This window comes from Clinocottus analis, unplaced genomic scaffold (assembly GCF_023055335.1).
Source record: "Clinocottus analis isolate CAN_PGR_092001 unplaced genomic scaffold, fCliAna1.0.p SCAF_17, whole genome shotgun sequence".
In the NCBI taxonomy this organism is placed as follows: domain Eukaryota; kingdom Metazoa; phylum Chordata; class Actinopteri; order Perciformes; family Cottidae; genus Clinocottus; species Clinocottus analis.
The window spans coordinates 11,426,232-11,449,046 of record NW_027175898.1 but is presented as its reverse complement, the minus strand read 5'-3'; the positions used below and the strand labels follow the sequence as shown (position 1 = coordinate 11,449,046).

Genomic DNA, 22,815 nt, shown 5'->3' with positions numbered 1-22,815 from the left:
AAAATAGGCAGCAAACAGGGATAGTGCTATATTATGGACCGTTATGAGTAGGTATTTGCTGCACTCTAGTGGTCGTTCAAGTCATTGCATGTTGTAAACCCTCAACGCGAGACTGATAACCATTAATGGGTGTTTGTCTCCATCTAGTGGACGATAAGAAGAATGCAGTTTATGAGCTGAGGGGATGTCGTCATGTTCGCGCACGTTGTACGTGCGCGTTCACGACCGAATCCTGTGCTCAATGCGTCAGCTGTCAAGCCATACACACGCATATTACTGTACTGTCTCTATGCAAGATGTGTTTGTACGACGAACGAATCTGAAATCGCACAGAGACTGGAACACCCACAAAGTATGGGGACTGCAATAGTACTCATCTCAAGCTGGACTAAAGCGACAAGAAAGTGGTTTGAAAGAAGGTGAACCGTTACATTAGTTAAGAGGAAGAGAAAAAGGGGAGAACAGGTTTTCCGGTTGCAACGTTGCAGACTTGCTAATAAGCTAGCTTGGGACTTCTACAGCCGGCTTCATTAGCTTAGCTAACCTAGCCCGCGAGCTAACACATTGATGTAGCGACAGCAAAGCAATGTGGTGGGAGCTTGTCCCGAGGTCTTTATTAATTTCGTTAAAATGTGTATTTGAACACTAAACCAGTATGACGTCGTGTAACAGCCGCTGTAGAGTAACGCCGAAAGCTTTAATGTGAAGTGGCGGGCGATGAGAGAGTGAGGTTGTAGGTTGCTCAGGTAACGTTAGTTATGAACAGTTTCAACATTGCAACCAAAACCTCCTCATTGAGCACCGACGGCCAAGGCTCCCCGGCCCGCGTCAGCGCCATCAACAATAACAAGGAGTGGGCTCTGGGGGACGATGTGTTTCCATGCTGTCACGAGATGAGTCCCATGAACGACACGATGCAGGCGGGCATGTCCTCGGTCCAGTCGGGGCTGGAAGGACACCTGCCGCTTCTCCACGCCCGACACCTCAGCGCCCAGGACGGGCTGCTGCTCGACCTGGGCTCCCCGACAGCCTTCCTCGACGGCGGCTCTCTGGAGTACAGCGACACCGACGGCAACAACGCGGGTCCGTTGTTCGAGAGGAGGAAGCGGTCGCGCTCCAACAGCTCCAGGCACCGCTTTAACGAGGTGGTGACGGAGCTCGGTCCCGAGGAGGTGCGGTGGTTTTACAAGGAGGACAAGAAGACTTGGAAGCCCTTTCTCGGGCACGACTCTCTTAATATTGAGCGCATGTTTCGAAAGTACTGCGAGCTGAACCCCGGCGCGGCAGGCTCCCATGTCAGCTGCGGGGAGGAAGACTACGGGAATAACGGCTTGGAGGGCAGAGGACTTAACGGCGCGGTGCTGGTGGAGACGAGGACTAGCAGTGTGCACGGACACCACGGGTCCGTGGACACGTCCACTGTGTCCTCGGAGGAGAAGTACCCGGACGGCATCGAATTCAACGTTGAGCCAGTCTGTGTCCGGGGAGGGCTCTATGAAGTGGATGTTAAAGAGAAGGAATGTAATCCTGTTTACTGGAAGCGTGAGTATCGTGGCGAATAAAACATAAACAAAGTCTATGAAATCATGTTTGTGCTTTGGATCACTCGCAAAGGATGTAACCTAGTTCCTGTTGGCACGTCTCAAAAAGCATCACTGAGTGCATTTCCATAGGCACTTATTCCTGCTGTGAATCTATACCTCATATATACTTAATATTATGCAGTAGAATGGCTGTCAGCATGCAGATTAGTGGCCCACCACTCACAGCTCATACAGACTCATTGACAGCAACATTTGATGATTATCCATTTAGTTTAGTTACTGACTGACCCCTGCATTGCTTTTGAAGTTCTTTCACCGGCTAAGTTATTACTTCTTGTCTTTTGGGAACATCCAGACAGCCCAGGAAGTCTGTCAGACTCAGCTGATCTGTGCTAACTAATTCATGGATATTTCCACGAAAAGGCCGAGAACAAATGAAGGCGGTCAATGTAGAGCCTCTGCAAAGCTGACCTCGATGAAAGGGTTCATAGCTAGCTTGTTCTTTTGGAGGTTAATGCCAAGTGACATTTAGAGAAGCATTTATTTTCCTCAATGTTCCTGCTGTGGATGTAAGTCCTTTTGTCGACAGCTCAGACATTCCTGGGTCTTTTCAGCCTGGTCTGTACCACTGAAAACACAATGTCATGTTAACACTTGAGACCCTGTTGCACAACGTTTGAGGGAGGAGTTTTTTTTTTAGTTTTTTTTTTTAAAGGTCATCAAAAGCATATCCGTCAGGAAGAGAGAGGCCAGTTCATGTAATAGGAGACGTGCAGAGGAGGGAATGTTGATATACTGTAATTCAAGAAGTAAAAAATCCTTTAAAATACATACAATGGACCAAGGTGTTGGACGGTGTAATAGCTTTGTGTTTTAACAAGGTGAAAAGATCACTTCATGAGAACTTGAAACAGCAGGTGCTGTGTAGCGCACAGACTTATCGTTTCTGACCAAACAGGAACCACCCGAACAAATGAGTGAATAGTAGCTACTGTGAGCCTCTTATCAGTGTTTTCTTTCTTGTGTCTATCTTGGCGGTGTGTCGTGGGCCTCTGTGGCCGTAGATAAGAGTATGCTTATGCGTTTATATACTTTTCCAGATGAGTGGTCTCGCTCTACACAGAAATGAACCTGTCTTTTGCAAAGTCTAAATACAGAACTGCCTGTACAATCTTTTTCACCGCCAGAGAATTGGTTAATAATGTTGCTTACTGTAATCAAAACTGTCCTCGTTCTGTGAGCCACTGAGACTTGGCCCCCCTGGATTTGTCAGAATTGTTGAGTTAAGTGTTGTCCAAAACTCATTATGGAAGGCAAACTGATGCACTAAATTCCTAAAAAGTGTCATTTTACAGCATTGTTTACACCCATGTTTCCAAGTTTGCAGTCTTCCTCTTCCCTGCCTTTGTTGGCACATTGCTGCATGTCTTGGCATGTGACCACCACCTTAGATTAGTGGTAAAGTGTGAATCATTTGGCATGGTGTGTGCACCGCATCACCTGTATCCAGACTCCTAGAAAAACAATGCCAAGAAGAGCAAAACAAAATGTCAAATGTCCTAATTTATATCAAATTCCACCACAGACTACATAGGCTCCTGGCCCCAGAAGGCCGGCTCCAACATGTCCATACCTACGGGTAAGTCAGTTTTTTGTATCTAAATTCATGCAATGTTTTTTTTTAAAACTTTCTTACAGAACAAGACCATATTCCTGTCATGAGGGGCCAGTGGTTTATCGATGGCACCTGGCTCCCGTTGGAGGAGGAGGAAAGTGACCTCATCGAGCATGAGCACCTTAACCATTTCCGCGGGCAACAAATGCAAGATACCTTCGAGACGGATCTAGTGGTTAGGACCGTCGACAGCAAAGATGGTGAGAGGGGAAGGGGAAGAGTAGAAGAATTTTGATACGGTTATGTACTTTCAAGAATGTGACAGACTCCTAAATCTAGAAAGATCTTTTAAACAACATAGCACTGAAGCATCCATTCTGGAAAATCAAGTCTCAGTGAAGACATGCAGCGAAATGACTTCATTAACACTATAATTTGGAGCGAATGCTGTAGTAGAGTCAATGTGTGGCTCGGTGTAGAAACATAAGGCCAAAACACATTATTGCTCACTCACCAGTATTTTACTGCTGCATTCACTAACCCTGCAGTATTTTTAATCCAGGCAGGCACAAAGTAGAAAAAAGAACACCCAATATAGTGCCATGTTAGGGCAGTGAGTAGATTAAATACTCTCATCGGCATTATTGCTATTAAATACTATTACGCGTTAAGTCATTAATTTCACAATAAACCAAAAGAAAAATCGTTGGGAGTCGTATTTATATATCTATATATATATATATAACTATATAACTATATATATATATATATATATATATATATATATATATATATATATATATATATATATATATATATATATATATATATATATATATATAACTATATATATATATATATAACTATATATATATATATATATAACTATATATATATATATATATATATAACTATATATATATATAGTTATATATATATATATATAGTTATAGTTATATATAGTTATATATAACTATATATATATATATAGTTATATATAACTATATATATATATAGTTATATATAACTATATATATATATACATATAGTTATATATATATATATATATATATATATATATATATATATATATATAGTTATATACATATAGTTATATATAGTTATGTGACAACCCTGTCTGCTTTAGTATCGATTCAAAGTTAAGAGTGAATAGAGCAGGTGCTTCCATTCACGTGAGTGTAGGTTTTGTAATGTCATCCTCCCAATGCAAAACAGGTGCAGCTCGTACACTAAGAGTTGTCTCTCTGGCTCAGGCGAAATGTAGTAGGCTTTAGCTGCGAGAGGCAATAAGAAAGAGGCTCTTTGATTCAGCAGTCTCCTTAAGGCAGCCAGATCTCCAGGACCTTCACTAGTGATGAATGCGTGGGTGTGTAAATGTGGCAGATAAACAGAGAGAAGCAGAGAGAAAACGACACAGCAACTGTTAGTGAGTGAGAAAATGTTTAGTCTGCATCATTAAAACAAAGCAAATATGTGCGAGAGACATAAAACCATCACAAAGATAATTTGGGGCATTTATGAAAATGTATAAATCATCAGCCTAAATTAATTATTAGCAGTTAATCCTCAACTTTCCTTTATTTCCTGTAACCCTTTGTGATTATATTTGATTAATAACTGCATAATGACTATATATATCAATAGCATAAAGGCTGCATAAGTTTATTTTTTCGCTTGCCTTGTTTCTTCCACACTTCACTGTAACTGGCATGTCAGGATACGGTCACTTCCCTCTCCTCAGAATAAATTAAGTTCTATAAATAAAGACATCAACAGAGCAGAAGAAAGTCACTGCACTCGGCCGGTCAGCCTGGCTTGCATCGTCACTACTTGTGTGATGCGCTCGTAGCTACTGGCACTTTTCTAAGCTGAATCACAGAAGTTTTTTACCAAAACTAGAAGGTCATGTCCGGTCCGCAAGCATTCGTGTACATGTACACATGACACGGGTAGACCTCTATGCTGAATCAGGTTTATAAACAATCAGGACGGACACAGGTCTCAGCCTCATAGTCAGATTATCTGCAAACAGGGAGGCACTAAAATCAGATCATAGTATGACTTGTAGCTTATTATTCTATTCACCATATCGTGAAGTGAGACATAAGTACAGACCCGGACAAAATATATGTCATCAAAACCTAATGCTTGCCGTATTTACACACGTTCTTATGATTTCCTTTATGCATGGAACTTGAAACGGTGAGCATCTGTTTGAAACCCTCCTGCTGCCTTTGTTGGCAGAGTTGCTTTGCACTCCTATATTTAGCAAAAAGCAAAGTGAGTGATAAATCCTGTTAATTCACCTTGTTTTGGTTTTTATTACAGGGAGCCTTTACAGTAGAGTATTTCATTTTGGAGCTAATAATCTGAAGCACTTGGAGCCATAAGCGGGCTACCTTGAACTGCATTACAATTGATAAATGGACCATAAAGGCAGTGAGCTGCGCTCTGGCAGTACTGCAGTACATACATTTCCCCTGCTATCTCATCTCATCTCCTCCCTATCTCTACTCTCTTCTCCCGTCCTTCTCTTTATGTCTGAGTAGCTAGCCGAGATTCCAGGTTAGTAAAGCAGAATCAATATGGTAGGCCTACCAGCATGCTAAGCAGGCATAACCTCATAATGTGGGCAGGACTACAAGGTACAAAATGTGCATGAATTTTGTGCATTGTTCGTCTGCTTTTCTGCCTATTGGTAATACATTGCAAAGGAGGAAGGCGGAACAGAAGTAAAATGGTATTTTAGTGCTATTGTCATAAATGAACAATGGTAGTTTTCACAATAGATCTTTCAATATCACAATATCAGGAAGTGAGGATTAATTACATGGCTTCTGGGAACTTGATGTTATACATTGTTGATTCTTAATCAAAAAGAGCTTCACTGTCACTGTAGTATTTATCTGTATAGACGTCTTACAATAATTGTCTTTCCCCTACCAAATTTATCATCAGTGTATATGTTACTGCTATTAACTTTCTTTAAAAGTGACGACGGCTGCCGTTTGAGCACAGAGGGAAGTTGACAGTTGTCTGAAAATGTCCACAAGGGCATTACAGTTGATGCGTTTTAGTGCGTCTTTCAATATTTTAGTTTCCATTGGCCAACTTTGATCAGCAGAATTTCTTTCTCAGCCTAATGGTGCCAATTATATTTTCCAAGTCCAACTAAGGAAAATGTTGTTTATAAAAAAAAGAAAAGAGAAAAAACATGAATTTGAAGAGAATCCCTTCTATCACTTCAGGCACATACACACCCCAGTGAGTGTGTATGTGTGCACAGAGCAGTGAAGCCCGTGGTGGAAACTATAGGGTGGGTCCCTGCCTGCCTCTCTTACGTCAGAGGAAAATAAAGCCAGCGGGCTGGGCACAGGGTCATCTGTCAGCATAATACTTTTGGTATGTTTGAGGTAGGCAAGGCCCACACGTTTGTTTGTGAACACTACTTGTTCAGCTGCATATTTATTGTATCATTACATGAAGCGGGGAACACACTGCATGGTTAACAACAGGCATATGCTTAGAAGAACACCTTATCATCTACAAACCAGCCCTCCAGCTCCAGACATTTTTAAAATGTTTTGTCCATTCCTTGTCGGAGGTCAGTTGGGTTCGCTCAGTACCTGTCCTCAAGAGATCAAATATGTTTGAAATCATCAGGTGGCAGCAGACTTTTACCTTTGATCTAAATGAGATTGTCTAAACCTGCCTTCAGGTGACCCAAAAGTCGTGTTGTGTGATCTTAACCCCAAAACTGAGCATTCACTACACACCACCACACCAATGAATAGAGGATTCTGTGTGTAGTAGATATTCAAGTCTTTAGGGAACATCTGTTTGTATTGATGGATCCATCAGTGCTGTAATGCCCAAATGGACTTTACTGATAGCTTTTACGGCAAACAAACTTCCTGTGCACTCAGCAGGTTCCTCCTCCTCCTCTTCAGCCTTTTACCTCTGCTGAGAGAGACACTGCTGACATTTGCAAGTCAGATGTCTGTGTTATCACGGGCAGGATTTAGTCGAGTCTTGTAGACTTTGCTGATTTGATTAACAAATGCAGAGACGGCCTTTTTAAATGTCAGACATTCTTTTAGAAACAGATTCAGTTTGTACAGCAGCCGTATGATTTAATGATCATATGAATGCTGTTTGTTTGGTATGTAGTGATTTTAGGGCAATCATTTACAAATCTCAATTTGACTAATTTGAATGCAACAAATATTTACAAATATATATGTCTATGACCTAATAAAAAACTCGCTCCAAGTAGGAGTAATATTATACTCCTACAGATCTATTTGTGCATTTGTTGTCAATATTTTACTTCCTGTGTGAGTGAATTCAACATAATTTCATAAAACTTGGAATTTGTACAATTTTAACTATTTAAATTTTAACTACTTTTAAGGTTTTGTGTTTGTTGTTATTTCTTTTTCACTTCTATAAAAACATATTTTGGTGAGCAACTTAATATTCAACATAGTTGTTTTTATGGTTTTCTCCTTATTTAGTCATGTACTATGTGGAAAAGAAACTTCCACCTTCTATTTCATGTTTTCTATTGACAAACAAAATGTTTTCCTATGATAATGCCTTTTTTTTTCCAGAAGAGTTTCTGGTGTATTACACATTCACAAACTTCTTGACCTGTTGATCTTCACAATAGATTTCTGTAATAAGTGTAAAGCAGATGCTACCCTCGTCATCATGTCAAGCAGCGCTGCTTTTTGGGCTACCATAGCGTATTACGAAGACATCGTTTGAGGGTCTGACCAGGCTTCCGTGTCCAGTAACCTGATAGCAGCGCTACTTGATAGATTGTCCTGATCAAGAGTGATGACAGCGGTAGCCTGTATAACTGATGCCAGGTTAACAGCCATGACTCACTCTCTCTTGGTTGTTAGTTCTCTCCCACCTTCCCCCTTTCTACCTCCCTTTTCTGTTCAAATGGAGTGGATATCAGACGAGTGCTAAAACTACAGGTCACAAACGCAAACGCTGTCAAGGTACTGTAAAATACCAAGTTCTTTTTTTTTACTTTTTTATTATTTAATACTGCTGTATTAGATCTGCCAGTTTGTGTGATCTCTCCTAGTCAATCCTAGATCCTTATGGAACTATATTTTCCTTTCTGTTGTGGTTCAGACCTGTTTAATCTAATATTTAGAACTAGACCTAGGCTCAGTTACAAATGGTTGTATGAAAATGGATTTAGGCTGCACTCTCAGTTCTCCATTGCAGCCTTAACTGGGCCTAGTTCCTAGAGCTTCTCCCTTTGTGCTGTGACCCAGAGTTTGGTGCTGCTGCTGCTGCTTTTTGAGGAAACTTTTCTCCCCGTCTTTCCTCTCCTTGCTGGATTATAGTGAGTAGACAACATGGTTCCTTCAACAGCTCGTGCAAGACCCTTTTAAAGCAGTAGAGGTGAAATAAATGAGCTGGTCCTCAAAAAGCCACCCGTCTTTACCCCTTTTTTTTATATCTCCAGACCCGTCTCCCACTTCTCATTGCTTCCTTTTCCTCATCCCCTCTGGCAGTTTGACCGTCATTAATGAACCATCACCAGCTCTCGCTCTAAGAGCAGTGAACAAAGCTTTCTGTTGAGAGCCAAACACAAGTGATGAGCTGGACAGTGGAGCCATTGTGGTCCTTTACCATAGCCCCCTGACATGTTGTGTGGAGTCACCCTTTTAGAGGTCCATTGCTGTCCTAGTTATCGGTGAATTGACCCAAACATTCTGAGCAGAGAGGTCTCGGGGGGGGTCTGTGTCCTCATCTCATAGTTAATCCAAGCGACCATTGACCTCAACAGAGACTTATGATTTTCCTGCATTACACGCCGCCTGGGTTGAGAGTATTACAGTGCCGGACATTACATTAAGATTACACTAATACCTTTTCTTTGCTACGAGAGGTGTGAAAACCTTATGATGGGAATAAAGCTGATATATGTCTCATTCTATAGCCAAGGATAAGTTTTAACTGGTATCTTGCCATTCATCGTTGGACAAAGTACACATGTAGATGTCATTAGTTAGAGTAGCCCTTGCTTTTCATTTCTTTCACCACTTCACTTCCCTCCCCTCCCAGCTCTCTACTTCCTTTATATTTCCCAAACTCTCCCTTACACAATTTCTTTGTTTCTTCCATTCTGTAACGCCCGGTTCCTTCACACTCTTTGTCACATTCTCTGCCCTTCATCCCTAACTTTTTAACCCTATTCCTCATCCTGTGTGTCCCTCTGTAATTAGCCAGCAGTGTAAGAGAACAGTCCCAGTAAACTCTCCAAACTTTCTAGTTTGAGCGCCAGCTCCTCTGTACATTTTGATCCCCTGCCTTTCCTTTCGCAATGCATCGCCTTTCATTGTAAAACAGGAGACGTCCTTAAACAGCCGCTAAGCATCACCTTATTTTGCTGGCTACATTGATTCCTATAAGTCCCATCCGACTAATATGTTGTATGGATGAAGCCAGCTCACTGAAGGACTTCCCCATACAGTAGTTTCAATTCTAGCTGGACTAATACATCCTGTTTTACAGTAGACTAAGCTATAAATACAGCTCAACAGTCTGGAGTGGCTTAACCCACCCATGTATAATAACAATGTGTTGGTCTCATGACAACTACAACTGTCCCCTCTTTCCTCTGCCCTCACTTGTGTTACCATGAGGTAGATGAGGAAAGACGGCCACTCTAAACTGTTTGAGAAGCCAAACCAGATGGTGAAAGGTTCTCCTCTCAGAAAAGTTGATTGTTCCCCTGCGCTGCTTCTGTCATAGATTCGTTAAGTGATTTCCTGTGTAGTGATAGAGGTTAAGCATATGTTAGCTTTGCTGTTGAGTGGTTTCATTTGAGAATTCTGCAAAGATAAATGGAAACTGTATCTCTCGCCTCACATTCCTCAGGACATGGGCTTTATTGTTTTATGTCGTTAGGAAAAACAATGTCCCTCCTTTTGTTATTCCAAATTTAACTCGTGGCCTTTACTCCTGCACTTCTGTTCCTTTTAGCAAATTCTTCTTCCGCAACCTGCTTGTTCTTCTCCTTTTTAGAGGCAGCCATTCCTTTTAACACTGGTTGCCCTCAGAGTTAGCATCTAAGGTGCAATAATTCCTTGGCCTCACATTACCCACTAGTCATGCTTGTCCAATGAAGAAATTAGCCTGCCATGCTACAGAGGCCCAGCTTAACTTCACCACGTGACACAAACACATGGCTCTGTTTATATATTTTGGGTTATTAATTTACATGGGAAATGCAAATAGAGACTACATTTTGGAACTTCTTCACAAATGTCTTGGTTACTTTTTCCTCGTATACTATGTACAGTAAGGAATGTCTTATACATGTCCAAACAATCTATGGAAAGGTCTAATACATGTGATTCATGTTTCCACTCCTCCTCTGAAAGGTACAAACTGATATTCAGGAAGCCCTACACAGGTTTTCAGTGTACTTCATGATGCCCAATTGCTATACAATTTCATTTAATTTCACATTGTTTGTGGGACTATATTGTTTCACTTTTGTTAGAAAAGTAATCTGGGGAGTTTTTATTCCTCTAAATACTTGACCCTATCCTTGAGGATTTTAATCCCCCAGATTGGTTCAGAGCCGTACAAATAGCCATGACTGTGCACTAGGCCGACAGCAAAGTCTTCCACCAATTTCATCCAGATGAACTTGACTGCACAGGACATTTAAAGGACATGCTGCAGAGACATAAATAACTCTCTCAAGTCAACCAGTTTCATTTATTGCTCTTCTTTGCCAAATGGTGTTTCCTCCCCAGCCATACCTCCGCTCTTCCTTGCCACTGCATTTCAGTTAAAAGCAACCTCATGGAGAGAAATTGAACTGAAGGTGAAATTAATTTATAATGTAAATATATTCAGTCTGATGACACACAAGCAGGACAGACAAGCAAGAGCTGAAATATGCATTCATGGTGTGTGATTAGTTTGATGTGTTTTTCTTTCCAACTGCAAATCAATGCTCCAGACTGCATTTGATTGAGCTGTGAATACTGTTCCTCTACTTTTGGTTTTTCATACAGCGTTTAAGATGATCACAACTTGGTGTAAATCATACAATATCTTCACCCTCTTTCCCGCTGTTCTCTTGAAATTTGTAATCGCATCCCTTTTGAATCGGTGATCCCTTTTTTTCTGGTTTTCCCTTCTCTTCGCCCAATTTCCCTCACCATCTACCAATGCTCTCCCTTCTTTCCTCTGTTCATTCATTCACTCATCTCTCACTGCCTCCTTACAGCCATCCACAGTCTGAAGCTGAGTCGGACCCATGTGGATTGGCACAGCGTCGATGAGGTGTATCTCTACAGCGATGCCACCACTTCCAAAATTGCACGCACCGTCACCCAGAAACTTGGCTTCTCCAAAGGTCTGTAATCTACATGTTGTTAAGATCTTTCCCGATATTAAGATGAATAAACAGTTACCTGTTAATACTGTATATTTGTGTTTGTACTGCTAAATAGCAGTACAGATGAGGCGGATGGGATTGTCATCAGTCTAGCATCTATATGTTTATAAACCATAATTTGTATGTATCGGTGGTGCTAAATCAACCATTAGAGGTTCACCAAAGTTGGAACAAATTACCCTGAAGGCTCTGTACCAGATGTCAATAGTTAACAACAGTGGTGCACCAGCTGATAACAAATCAACATTGCCATCCATAGAGCTAATATGGCTAAAACCTTTACTGCTTCCCTGATTCACCAGGAAAGCTGTTCCAACTTTCTAGCTCATCTAATGTAGATATGATATACTTATAGCTGCCTTCAGTGTGTTGCCATTTTCTATCAACAGTTATTTAAACATGGCTGTGTACAGTTCAGTCTCTTAACTGGATTAGCCCAGAAAATCACACAGTGTCCATCTGCTATTCTCAGGCATGCGGCAGCTGCAGTTTGACCTCATCTTCGATGTTTGATCTGTATGCATGACTCTAATCTGATCTACAGTCTCTCAGCTCTACTGTGCATTTTCATCTTCTGCGCGCAGATAATGAGTGAAAGAGTTTGTGTGTCACTGGTTATGTCAACCTCCCCTGCCGCCACACAGATGCTCAGTGCAGGAAATCTCCTTAGTGCTATCTAGACAGAAACACATGACTGGAATAAACTATAGATTCTAAATACGGACACACACACACTCAACCCTCGAGGCGCGGTACGGTGACAGCAGGGCTTGTGCCAAAGTCACAGCAGGGCTTGTGACTCGCCTACTGGCCTCTTTGGACTCAGGGCTCACTAACCATCACTATAGCCATCTGGTCATTGAACATAGTGGGGAGGTGTGTGTTTTTTGCAAAAGAGAGCACAGAAAAGAACATGTAGAATTGTTTTGCTTTCCTCACTGCATAAAAAGCCCAGGCCAAAAGCTTAATACGATGAGTAATAAGTAAGTCTGACCCTATGATCCGTTCTCTTCCAGCCTCCAGCAGTGGAACGCGGCTCCATCGGGGGTTTGTTGAGGAGGCCACACCTGAGGACCGACCCCCTCAGACAACACACATCGTCTTTGTGGTTCATGGGATTGGACAGAAGATGGACCAAGGACGCATTATTAAAAACACTGGAATGTGAGTTTTTCAGAAGAATTTGCTTGTATGCATGTCGTTTAAAAAATGTTGTTCCATTAGACTGCAAAGCGGCTGAGGCAGATTTAAATTTAATTGCACACAAACCGAATCCAGTCTCAGTTTATAAGAATGGTAAGATCGGAGAAGTTTGTTTCCTGTACTTCTTCTTCTTATCTTTTCCAGACACGTCTTTCACACTTCTCATTCTGTTTTTCCTGTGGGTCTTTTGAAGGAAAGCTCACTTCTTCTTTCTTTTACTTCGTATAACTATTTGTTCCAACAAAAGAGCCAGAAGAGGGTCCAGGCTTAATACTGTAGCCATTGAATGTCTCACACTCTCACACATCATCTTGGTTCATTCAAGGCTCACTCAGGGTGGAAGTACTTTCAAGCATTTCTTTTGATAACACTGCAACTGCAGCTTTTGTATTTTGGTCTCCCCCCTTTCTCCATCTGTCTCACCCTCTTGGTCTTCTCCTGCTGATTTCTCCATACACACATGTGTGCCTGAAATCTGAATGACACAACTGAAACTGTTGTGGTAGTAAAAGACATTTTGGTGCGTCTTACTCATACTAAAATAAAAAATAAAAAAAACTGTTCCAGAAAAAAACAGAAAACTGTTTCACGTAAATAGACTACTCAAACCATTGCACACTCCATGTCAGGAGTCACCCAATCACACACACACACACACACACACACACACACACACACACACACACACACACACACACACACATTCAAACACTGATGGCAGAAGCTGCCGTGCAAGTGCCACCTGCCCATCAGGATCTAATCTAAATGCCCATCCACGCACACTCTCACACCGATGACGCAGCCTTGAATCCTTTGAGCAACACACACAAAATAAAATGTCTTCCCATTTTATTTTGAATGCTGGCACAACCTTCAGAGACAGATCAACTTGGCAAATCAATCCACGATTATCAACTTGGCCTGTTATTGCCAGCTGTTTATTTAACCAGCCAAGTCATTTTTATTTTTTCACAAAAGCTTAACGTTTAAATGGGGAATTCTGTCAATAGTGTATATTTGTTTGAAGGCCACAGTGGGGAAGATACAATAACAGGCCACAATAAGGACTTCTGCATTAAAAGACCTGATGGAGCAAATTAAGTCTATTGTTCTCCTTTTTAAGAGGAACACACCAATGAAGTCTCACTGCAATCATCATCATCAGTGTCCAGGCTGTTGCTCAGTTTTTATTTGTTACTTAAGCGAGGCACAGTCCTTTTTTTTGGTGTTTTAGTGTGATGTATTGTTTAAAGACATGACCCTGAAGGACGCCACTGCACTAACTCTGGACCACAAGCATTACAGGCAGTAGTACAGAACGTGCTGACCAGGGCCATGTGTGTCTCTGTGTCACTAAGTTAGCGCCAGGCCACTGGCTGCGGCTTAGGCCAGCTAAGCAGGTAAAGTAGACCAAGTCAAGCTGCAGAGCACTTTAAGCCTCACTCCCAGCTCCCTGCGGATTACGCCATACATGCTTTCCTCAGCCAAGAGCAAAGATCAACTTGACATGTCTCGCCAGTTGCTTTTTTATTCTACTTTTTCTTTAAACTAAAATAATGTCCGCTCCCTGCCTTTCTGAGTGTCAGCAGCAGCAGCAGCGTAAGGAAAATGTGGTGGGTTTATGGAGTGTCCTTTTAAAACCTATTTTAGCTCAACTTGATATGTAAAAAGAAACTTCAATGCCCAGTTAATACCAACCTTAGAGCATGGGGAATCCTTGTGGGAGCAACACAGAAAGCTCTGTAATGCAGCGCTCAACCCTCCGAAGTATTTTCACACACGCACACAAGTCCTGTCAAAGCTTGCATTAGGTGCTCCATTCACAGACCAGAAACCTAAAAGCCTCCATTTACCCACGTAAACACCCGACCTCACCTCTCTCTTTGTGTATTTAGAGTATCTTGTGAGCTAATGCCGCCCCATATAAAGTGTGTGTGCGTGCATCTGCGTGTCTTCTTACAGAAGGTCATTAAATTCTGTGAGAGAACGAGTACAAACACGGACTCCCTAGTCAGGCAGTAGCCGAGCTACTGATGTTGCTCTTCCATTCGGAACGTAATAATATATCGTAGCTATTGTGTGTGTGCATGCTACATTAGGGGGTAACAAAATGGGCATCATTCTCTTTTTATCGGAGGTCATTACATTCTGTGAGAGAACGAGTGCGAACACGGACTCCCTGGTCAGTCAGTAGCAGTGCTACTGATGTTGCTCTTCCACTCAGAACGTTTTAATACACTGCTGCCCAGACAATGTGATGATGACATGTATTGTTTCTGAATCAAGCACTTGGCAACATATAACAAAATCCACTCTGAAGTAATAAGGATGTTATCCTCATATGCTTTATGGTGTTGTTTTTAATGTGTCTATTCAGGCTAAGAGAGGGCGTGAGGAAGATGGAGGAGAAGCACTTTTCGGAGCACAATGACGAGCATGTTGAATTCTTGCCGGTCGAGTGGCGCTCCAAACTTGCACTGGATGGAGGTCAGTCAGTGTGTGTCTTTGAGACTGCGCTTCCATGTATGCGTGTGTGTATTCACTACTTCACTGTTTGCTGTTCTATTGTTTTGCATTACATTTTGTAGGTTTGGCTAATAAAGTGGCTGCTGAGTATGAATTCAGGCCCCATTGTGTGATTTTGTTTTCGTAGATACGGTGGACTCAATAACTCCAGACAAAGTGAGAGGACTTAGAGATTTACTCAACAGCAGTGCCATGGACATCATGTACTACAACAGCCCCCTTTACCGGGATGAGGTGAGAGTGACACACTTCCAAAAAACAGAAATTATACTTCTCTGTGACCCACTTTTTTTTAACTTAAAACCTCTTCACTCCCTGTCCCTCCAGATTACCAAGGGCCTCACACAGGAGCTGAACAGACTGTACACACTTTTCTGTTCCCGGAACCCTGAGTTTGAAGAGCGGGGAGGCAAAGTGTCAGTTGTGTCTCACTCCCTCGGCTGCGTCATCACCTATGACATCATGACAGGATGGGATCCTGTGCGCTTCTGTCAGCAGGAGCATCACGCTGTGGAGGAGGAGCTGGACCTGCGCTGGATGTCCTATGAGGAGAAGCACGTTTTAGAGCAGCTGCACCTAACCAGGAATAGGTAGGACTTGCTAATGTGGATCTTCATTGACCTCTAGATGGAAGGATTCTCAGGAGAGTTTTGGGGTAAATGTGGTCATTTTAGATGTAGTGAAGATGAGTTATTTCAAAACAAGTGAGAAAGAGAGAGGGTACATGGATATTAAGAAAGAAAATAAATGTTCTCATATTTTCTTTTAGTTTGTGAGCACTATGTTCCTTTCTGCTTCTAACAGGTTACAAGAGTTGGAAAATCAACTCCTCACACTGGAAGCCTCAAAACCTCCTGCACGGCCTGCCCTCAAATTTAAAGTAAAATCCTCAATTATTTGAACATATTGTATGTGTGCAATTACAATATAATCTTCCTCTAAATCGATAAGCGATGGTGCTTTTAGTTGCAAGGATGTTTTGCATTGAAAGTATGCACAACTCAGATCAACAGCACGCCACTTAATTCCATGGCTTAAGTTTGAGAAAACTAATATAAATGATTACTGTTCACAGTATTGAACAAATGATATGCATGTCAGTAGCAAAGACTCGCTGGAGGACATTTATATCATCTTTTATCCCACAGGTGGAAAACTTCTTCTGCATGGGTTCTCCTCTGGCTGTGTTCTTAGCTCTGAGAGGGATCCGGCCCGGTACCAGCTGCCACCAAGAGCACATTCTGCCGACCTTCATCTGCAGCAGGCTCTTCAATGTCTTCCACCCCACAGACCCTGTGGTCAGTGTCCATTGATTGCCCCAACACATACAGATGCGCTTTCTCACTCTTTTTTTAAGTCTGAATTTGCTGTTTCTAATGGACTTGCCATTTTCCACTGCACTCGGCAAATGAAAAATCCCAGACCATGTTGGAATCGAAAATATACAGTTTGCTTTTGACAGCTTGAAAAAGTGAAGACATTTATCTGTACTATGCTCGAACTGAAGTTGTATTGATCTGTTTAGGCCTACAGACTGGAGCCCCTCATCCTCAAACATTACAGCAATGTTGCACCTGTTCAGATACACTGGTAAGAACTCACATCTTTTCACACTTGATGTTATATCTAAACGCACACAGAATGTTTTCAGAGTTTGAATGTTTGGGGTTCATTTTCTCCGACAGGTGTAGCGCCATTAACCCTGCACATTATGACGAGCTTCGGCCAAACTATCTGACCCCAGTCAAAGACACGACATCTGACACTGAGAGCATCCCCAGCCCGAGCACTTCTCCTGTACTTGCCCGGAGGCACTATGGAGAGTCCATTACCAACCTGGGCAAGGCCAGCATACTGGGTGAGACACAACCATCACTTTTCAAATTAAGGTCCAAATTTGGCTCTAGTGGTGGACATGACAAGATCGGTCTTTTAAAGTTATCTCATGATGAAGAATACAGTACCTTAAAGTGTGTAGGACATCAACACTGTCAATAGAAAAAAACATATTTAACTATTGAAAAATGTGTGAGGATAAACTGCTAGGATGAAAAGTGTCTGGGGTGGAGAAGAAAGGAGTAGATCATTTATTTGTAATACATACAATGGCATTGGGAAATAACATGAGTTCTCTGGGACCCCCAGAGAAAGAGCTGAGTGAATTCAATTTCACCCTGGAGATGGTCCTTATTCTACAGTTAAAATCCAATCTCTCCTGTGAGGTTGAATATCTGAAGTAATGGGAGATGCTCATTTACTACAACAACAGTGCCATCATCTGGAGGGAAGGGGAATAGGCTGATGTACTTTGCTTCCCCAATACATTGAATAAAGAAATAAAATAATAGAGTAAAAAGAGAGAAAAGCCTTACTAGCATTCTTTTTGTCTTGCTCTGAAACCTCATCTCACCGAGTATATCTCTTTTTGTGTCTCCCCTTCTACCATAACCGATATAGGAGCGGCGAGCATAGGAAAAGGCATCGGAGGCATCCTCTTCTCACGTTTCTCCCGCTCCAACAGCCAGCCCTCGGTCTCTTTAGGACTGGATGGAGGGGTGAACGCAGAGGAAGAGGAACAGAAGCGCACAGAAAGCCAGTCAGCATACGGCCTCTCCACCCTGATTCGGCCTACCTCACCCATTACTGACACATCATGTGAGTTCACTTAACCATCATGGCAAACGTCTCACATTTGTTTTGGGTTGGGAGGTTACCAATCGGTTATGATCTATTTCCGTCTCACAGTGGAGCTGGAGCGCCGCGTCGACTTTGAGCTCCGGGAGGGTCTGGTGGAGAGTCGCTATTGGTCAGCGGTGACCTCGCACACAGGTTACTGGTGCTCACATGACATAGCACTCTTCCTGTTGACCTTCATATACAAGCAGAAGACGCCGCCCCCTGACCCAGAAGAAGATACTTCAGAACCAGACTGAGGCAGCACATACGTCACACTTGAATAGTGTCTTATAGCCCTGAAGGGGGTTGTCAACTTCCTGACAAGACACACAAATAAACCTCATTCATTTATTTTCATCCACACAAACTGCTCAAATACAATAATGATCTTTTTTTTGTTATAGCTCCCTGTGATTCCACGCTTTTAAATCGTGGGAATCATGACTGACAAACTGATTTAATTCCAAGATGTGCATTTTTGTCTTTTCTTTGTGTGTAGTTTGTACACAGTTGCACACCCTAAGGGTGACAATGTTGGACTAGGAACCCCTAAGGAGGTGCACCCTTTGCCAGTATGACCACAAGCAACACATAAACATGGAATAATGGTTTTATAAATTTAATCCAGAAGAAGAGACTTCACCCGCAAGTCTTCAACCTTAAATGGCTGCAGCCTGTTGATAAAGTGTCCATACCAATCCTGTAAATCAGTCCTTAAATTCAGCTTCCCTCCCCCCCGCGGACTCACTCTGGAGCCTTGTGACACACATGCCTAACCCTCGGTCACTGAGGCTTTGAATTCTGTGTTTTTACTAGGAGAGATACATATAATTCTTAGTTGTATCTTTAAACTAAATCTTTTAGCTTCTACATCTCAAAACATAAATGCTAACAAGCAAATGCAATGCCTTTTCAAAATAATCCAAATAATTTTAATCTTGCAGAATTTAGTTTTTCCGGGGAAAAAAAACTTAGGGCATTATCCCTTTAATAATGTTGAAGTGTGAAGAAAGACATGAGAACATTTATATGATTAGTTGTTTTTCTTTTTCAGATTTTTTTTGTTTGCCTCTTTAACATTGTTTGACTCTTTTTAAATAGATTTGCACCAAATAAAACATGAACAAAGCGCCATTTTTATATACGACACAAACATTAGATTTTTTTAAGTTCCAGGCACAAATATGTCACAGCGAAACCGCCTCCAGGACATCTTCAGTTTACATGTGATATTTGCTTTGTATACAGAAGTTTACAACCACATGGTCTTGTATCATGAAATGCATAAATAATTATTTTCCTACACCTAATTTTGTTTTAAACATTGATGTCATTCACAGGACTAGAGGTCTCACTCAAAAATCACAGTCATTTAAACTACTGCTTCTATGTTAAGCATAAGTTTTGGAGAGGATTGTCTGTGCTATATCTTTATATTGATACCCAGATGAAATCAGGGGTACTAGATGTATTTTTTCTTAAAAAAATAAATATTTTTCCTAGTAATTTTCAGGCTCTTGTGGATATAAACCGGGATCTCATCTCTGGAAAAATGGGACTCAAAGTTGCGGCCAAATAACATTTATGTGTCTAGCTTATTAGCTGCTTGGCATTAGTCATTCTCCTGAAAAAGTAAATGATCTAGGGTAAAAATAGCTTTTTTTATTGTTTGGATCTCTTTTGCCTTTTCCTGTGACCAATTTTCACTTTCTTCATTTGAGCAACGGACATGCCAGCTTGTCTCTTCATTTCTGTGAAAGAAGAGTTTCTTTAGTCTCTAAAAAAAATACACAAGACTGTGTGTCTTTGCCTAAATGACACTACTTGCAAATTTACGCCAGAAGAAAATGTGGGCAACTGGAGACACCAAATCAGGATTTTTTTTTTTTTTTTTAAAAAGAAGACTTTTGCTGCTTATCGTGACTCTTGCCTTGGGTTTGTCAGAGCCCTTATTAAAAAAAGAAAAAGAAATACTCTTGTAATGATGGATCATACATCTGTCGAATGTGGTCCTGTTAAAAAACATGCCCAGTAAAGATTATGCAGAAGGTCGACCACTTACTCACTTTGCATGGTGTTATATTAATAGTAAATGGATGCTGGAACTATAGACGACATTGCAGAGAGTGCCAACACACATCTAAGAAACTGCTTTGTGTTCTTTATTGAGTAGAAAACCATTCATGGTTGTTTATGGACTTCTAATGAAATCATTTATAAGACATTTGCATTGGATGAAGAAATGGAATTACCCTCAGATTGGAATGAATCACATGTGACAGACCTGATTATTGTCAGTGTCCAATTTTCATTTGTGTCCTACTTATTATAATACGGTAGTTATGAAAAAGCTTATTTTTGATTTGCTTTGGTGCAAGCTGCTGCTTTACTTTTCCACACAATCAAGGGCTGTTGTTGACTGGTCTACCACTGAATGGAATCCATTTCTTGGTATTTTTAACGTCTGTTTTTTTATGCAAATGAAACCAGGCGGCCTCTCCGATGACCGGATAGGTGACAATACGGGAGAGTGATATGAAAGGGTTTCTTGTGATCTGGTGGATCTTGCCCATTCACCAGCTATGAATTGCACAGAAATTGTTTAGTTTTTTTGTTTGTTTTTTTTAAACAGCCCATTATTGATGTTTATTGGATTTCTGCTGAACATGTAACTTGGACAGTGGGCTTGCAGTTTGCCTTGGAGACCTTAGACATGTAATGCAAAATACAAGGACAATTCCACTGTTGCCTCTGTATCTTTGAGTCAACACTGTGTGGGTTCAGACACAGCAAATACGTAATGTAAGAATGTGGACAGACCATCGTAACAACGACAACAATGTTCCCAAAGTGTTTGTGTTTCCAAGATGTACGTTGACTTTGCACATTTTTTCATTCTTGCAATTATTGATTCAAGCACAGATTTTCAACTGTGTTCTCTCTGCTTGCAAAAGAAGTTACTAAACTGGAGCGCATTCACGAAAACTTTTGTCGAGACACATCATACTTTTGACCATAGGAGCATTTATTGAACAGCATTCTGAATGAGAATAGTATATTTTTCTTGTTAGAGGCATCAGGGAAATGTCTGCTGTGACATGTTGCGTCAACCATCACTGCTATCGACGTCAGTTTGAAGCCATTAAGAATTAAGTCACAGATGTGTTGTCAGTCTTTTTAATGTTCAGTGGTAAATAAAGAAGGGCCTGCAGCCATATGTAATCAGTCACTGGGTGAGAAAGAGAACGCATTGGAATTTATTGTGGGTGTATCGAATGAAATGTGTTCAATTTGTGTCAGGTTCCACTGTTGCTCTAACTTTGAATGGATGTCAGGAAAGTTTTTGTTTTTTTTGTCTGTCCTTAGAGCTGTGCAATAACCCATGCCTGTTATGGATTCTAACTGCCATCCAAAGCACTGTATTTATTTCCTTTTATTAAAGCATTTCTTTTTTTGGATACCATAGTTCTTCTTAATCTGTCATATCCGACTGGGAATTAGTGAATTTGGATTCTGTTTATGCTGTTGCTTAGGAGGTAGAAATCACCAGAGAAAGATGGTCATATTGCTCATTTCCAGAATAATTATGGAACAACAATAGAGCTATTTGTTCTTCTGAACCTCAGATCAGATTCTTTCCAAGGCGCACCCCCGCCCCCCTCACGCCCCCAACCCCACGGTGTGAATAACAAAGCTGACTTATGGGTCATGAATGGGCCGCATTGTAATCCTCAAGCAGTTATAGCTTCCACATGAGTTACTAGGGCTCTAATGCAGTTTAGCAACATCTGCACAGGCAAGGCTCACAGATGGGACCGTTTAGAACGGCGGTGATTCTCATAAATAATGCATTTGGCCCTGCTGTTCTGCGTTTGTCCAGAAGAGGTCAGTCATCTATAGGTAATACTGGAACAAAGACCCCTATTGACCATCTGTTGTCCAGTGTCCTTTCTCCATTCCTATTTCTAGCTAATGCCTTGAACTAATTGAGCTATTTTGACCATTTTAATGCTCTCATTTATGACTTCATCAAGGATGTTTTGAGGTTTGAAAAAGAAATATGGGCAACTTGTTAAATTGGCAATTACTACATACATAGACTCTTTCATTTCATATCGCCAACTACAATCCCAATGCTTAGAAACTGACTGTTTTTCCAAAGGTGGCTTCTGCAGACAGTGTGAACCTCCTGTCGCATCATCCACCTCTCTGCTTCAATTGCTCCTCTTCACCTCATCAGCAGCAGCAGCAGCAGCAGCAGCATCATCATCATCTTCCGCAGCCAAGCCAGCTCTCCTCTTCATCTGACTCTCCTGCTCTGCATCTGACTGACTCAAATGTTTACTCTGCAATTAAAACACAGCCTATAAAAGGCAACGGGTCGGGCGCCAGACACTGACGAGGGGGTCGGAGCTGTAGGGAGAGGAGTTATAAATCGCTTTGAACCAGAAGAAGAACCAGATTCCTGAGCCGGAGGATTGGAGCTGAGTGAGTTCACCGGGATACGGAGCCAGAAACTCTGATGATTCATGGGCCTTTACTGCCGACCACTTGGAGAGTGTGTGATGGAGTGTGTATTGTGCCTCTGCTTTGGAAAGAGAGGAGACGGCAGCCTTTCTCCATCCTCCCCCCCAGCTGATCATTTGTTTGAATGCACTCATAAAATGCTGTTATTCATCTGCAGCAGTGAAGACGTAAGCAGCGACCTGCAGACAAGATCATGTGCAGTGTCTTGCATGTAATGGATGAACAAAGGCATGATCGTCACATACTCATATGCTATT

General features: G+C 41.5%; 1 protein-coding gene across 1 annotated transcript; it reads left to right on the top strand.

The window, feature by feature from the left end:
* The first annotated feature begins 256 nt into the window (after positions 1–256).
* ddhd1a (DDHD domain containing 1a) lies at positions 257–21,489 on the top strand. The gene is made up of 13 exons (XM_068580995.1): positions 257–1,542; positions 3,243–3,419; positions 11,456–11,584; positions 12,643–12,790; positions 15,207–15,316; positions 15,483–15,589; positions 15,683–15,945; positions 16,160–16,235; positions 16,504–16,653; positions 16,881–16,945; positions 17,041–17,213; positions 17,813–18,010; positions 18,101–21,489. Exons 1-13 carry the CDS (start codon positions 759–761, stop codon positions 18,286–18,288), a joined length of 2,568 nt encoding a protein of 855 aa, XP_068437096.1. The 5' UTR covers positions 257–758; the 3' UTR covers positions 18,289–21,489.
* Positions 21,490–22,815: the final 1,326 nt, after the last annotated feature.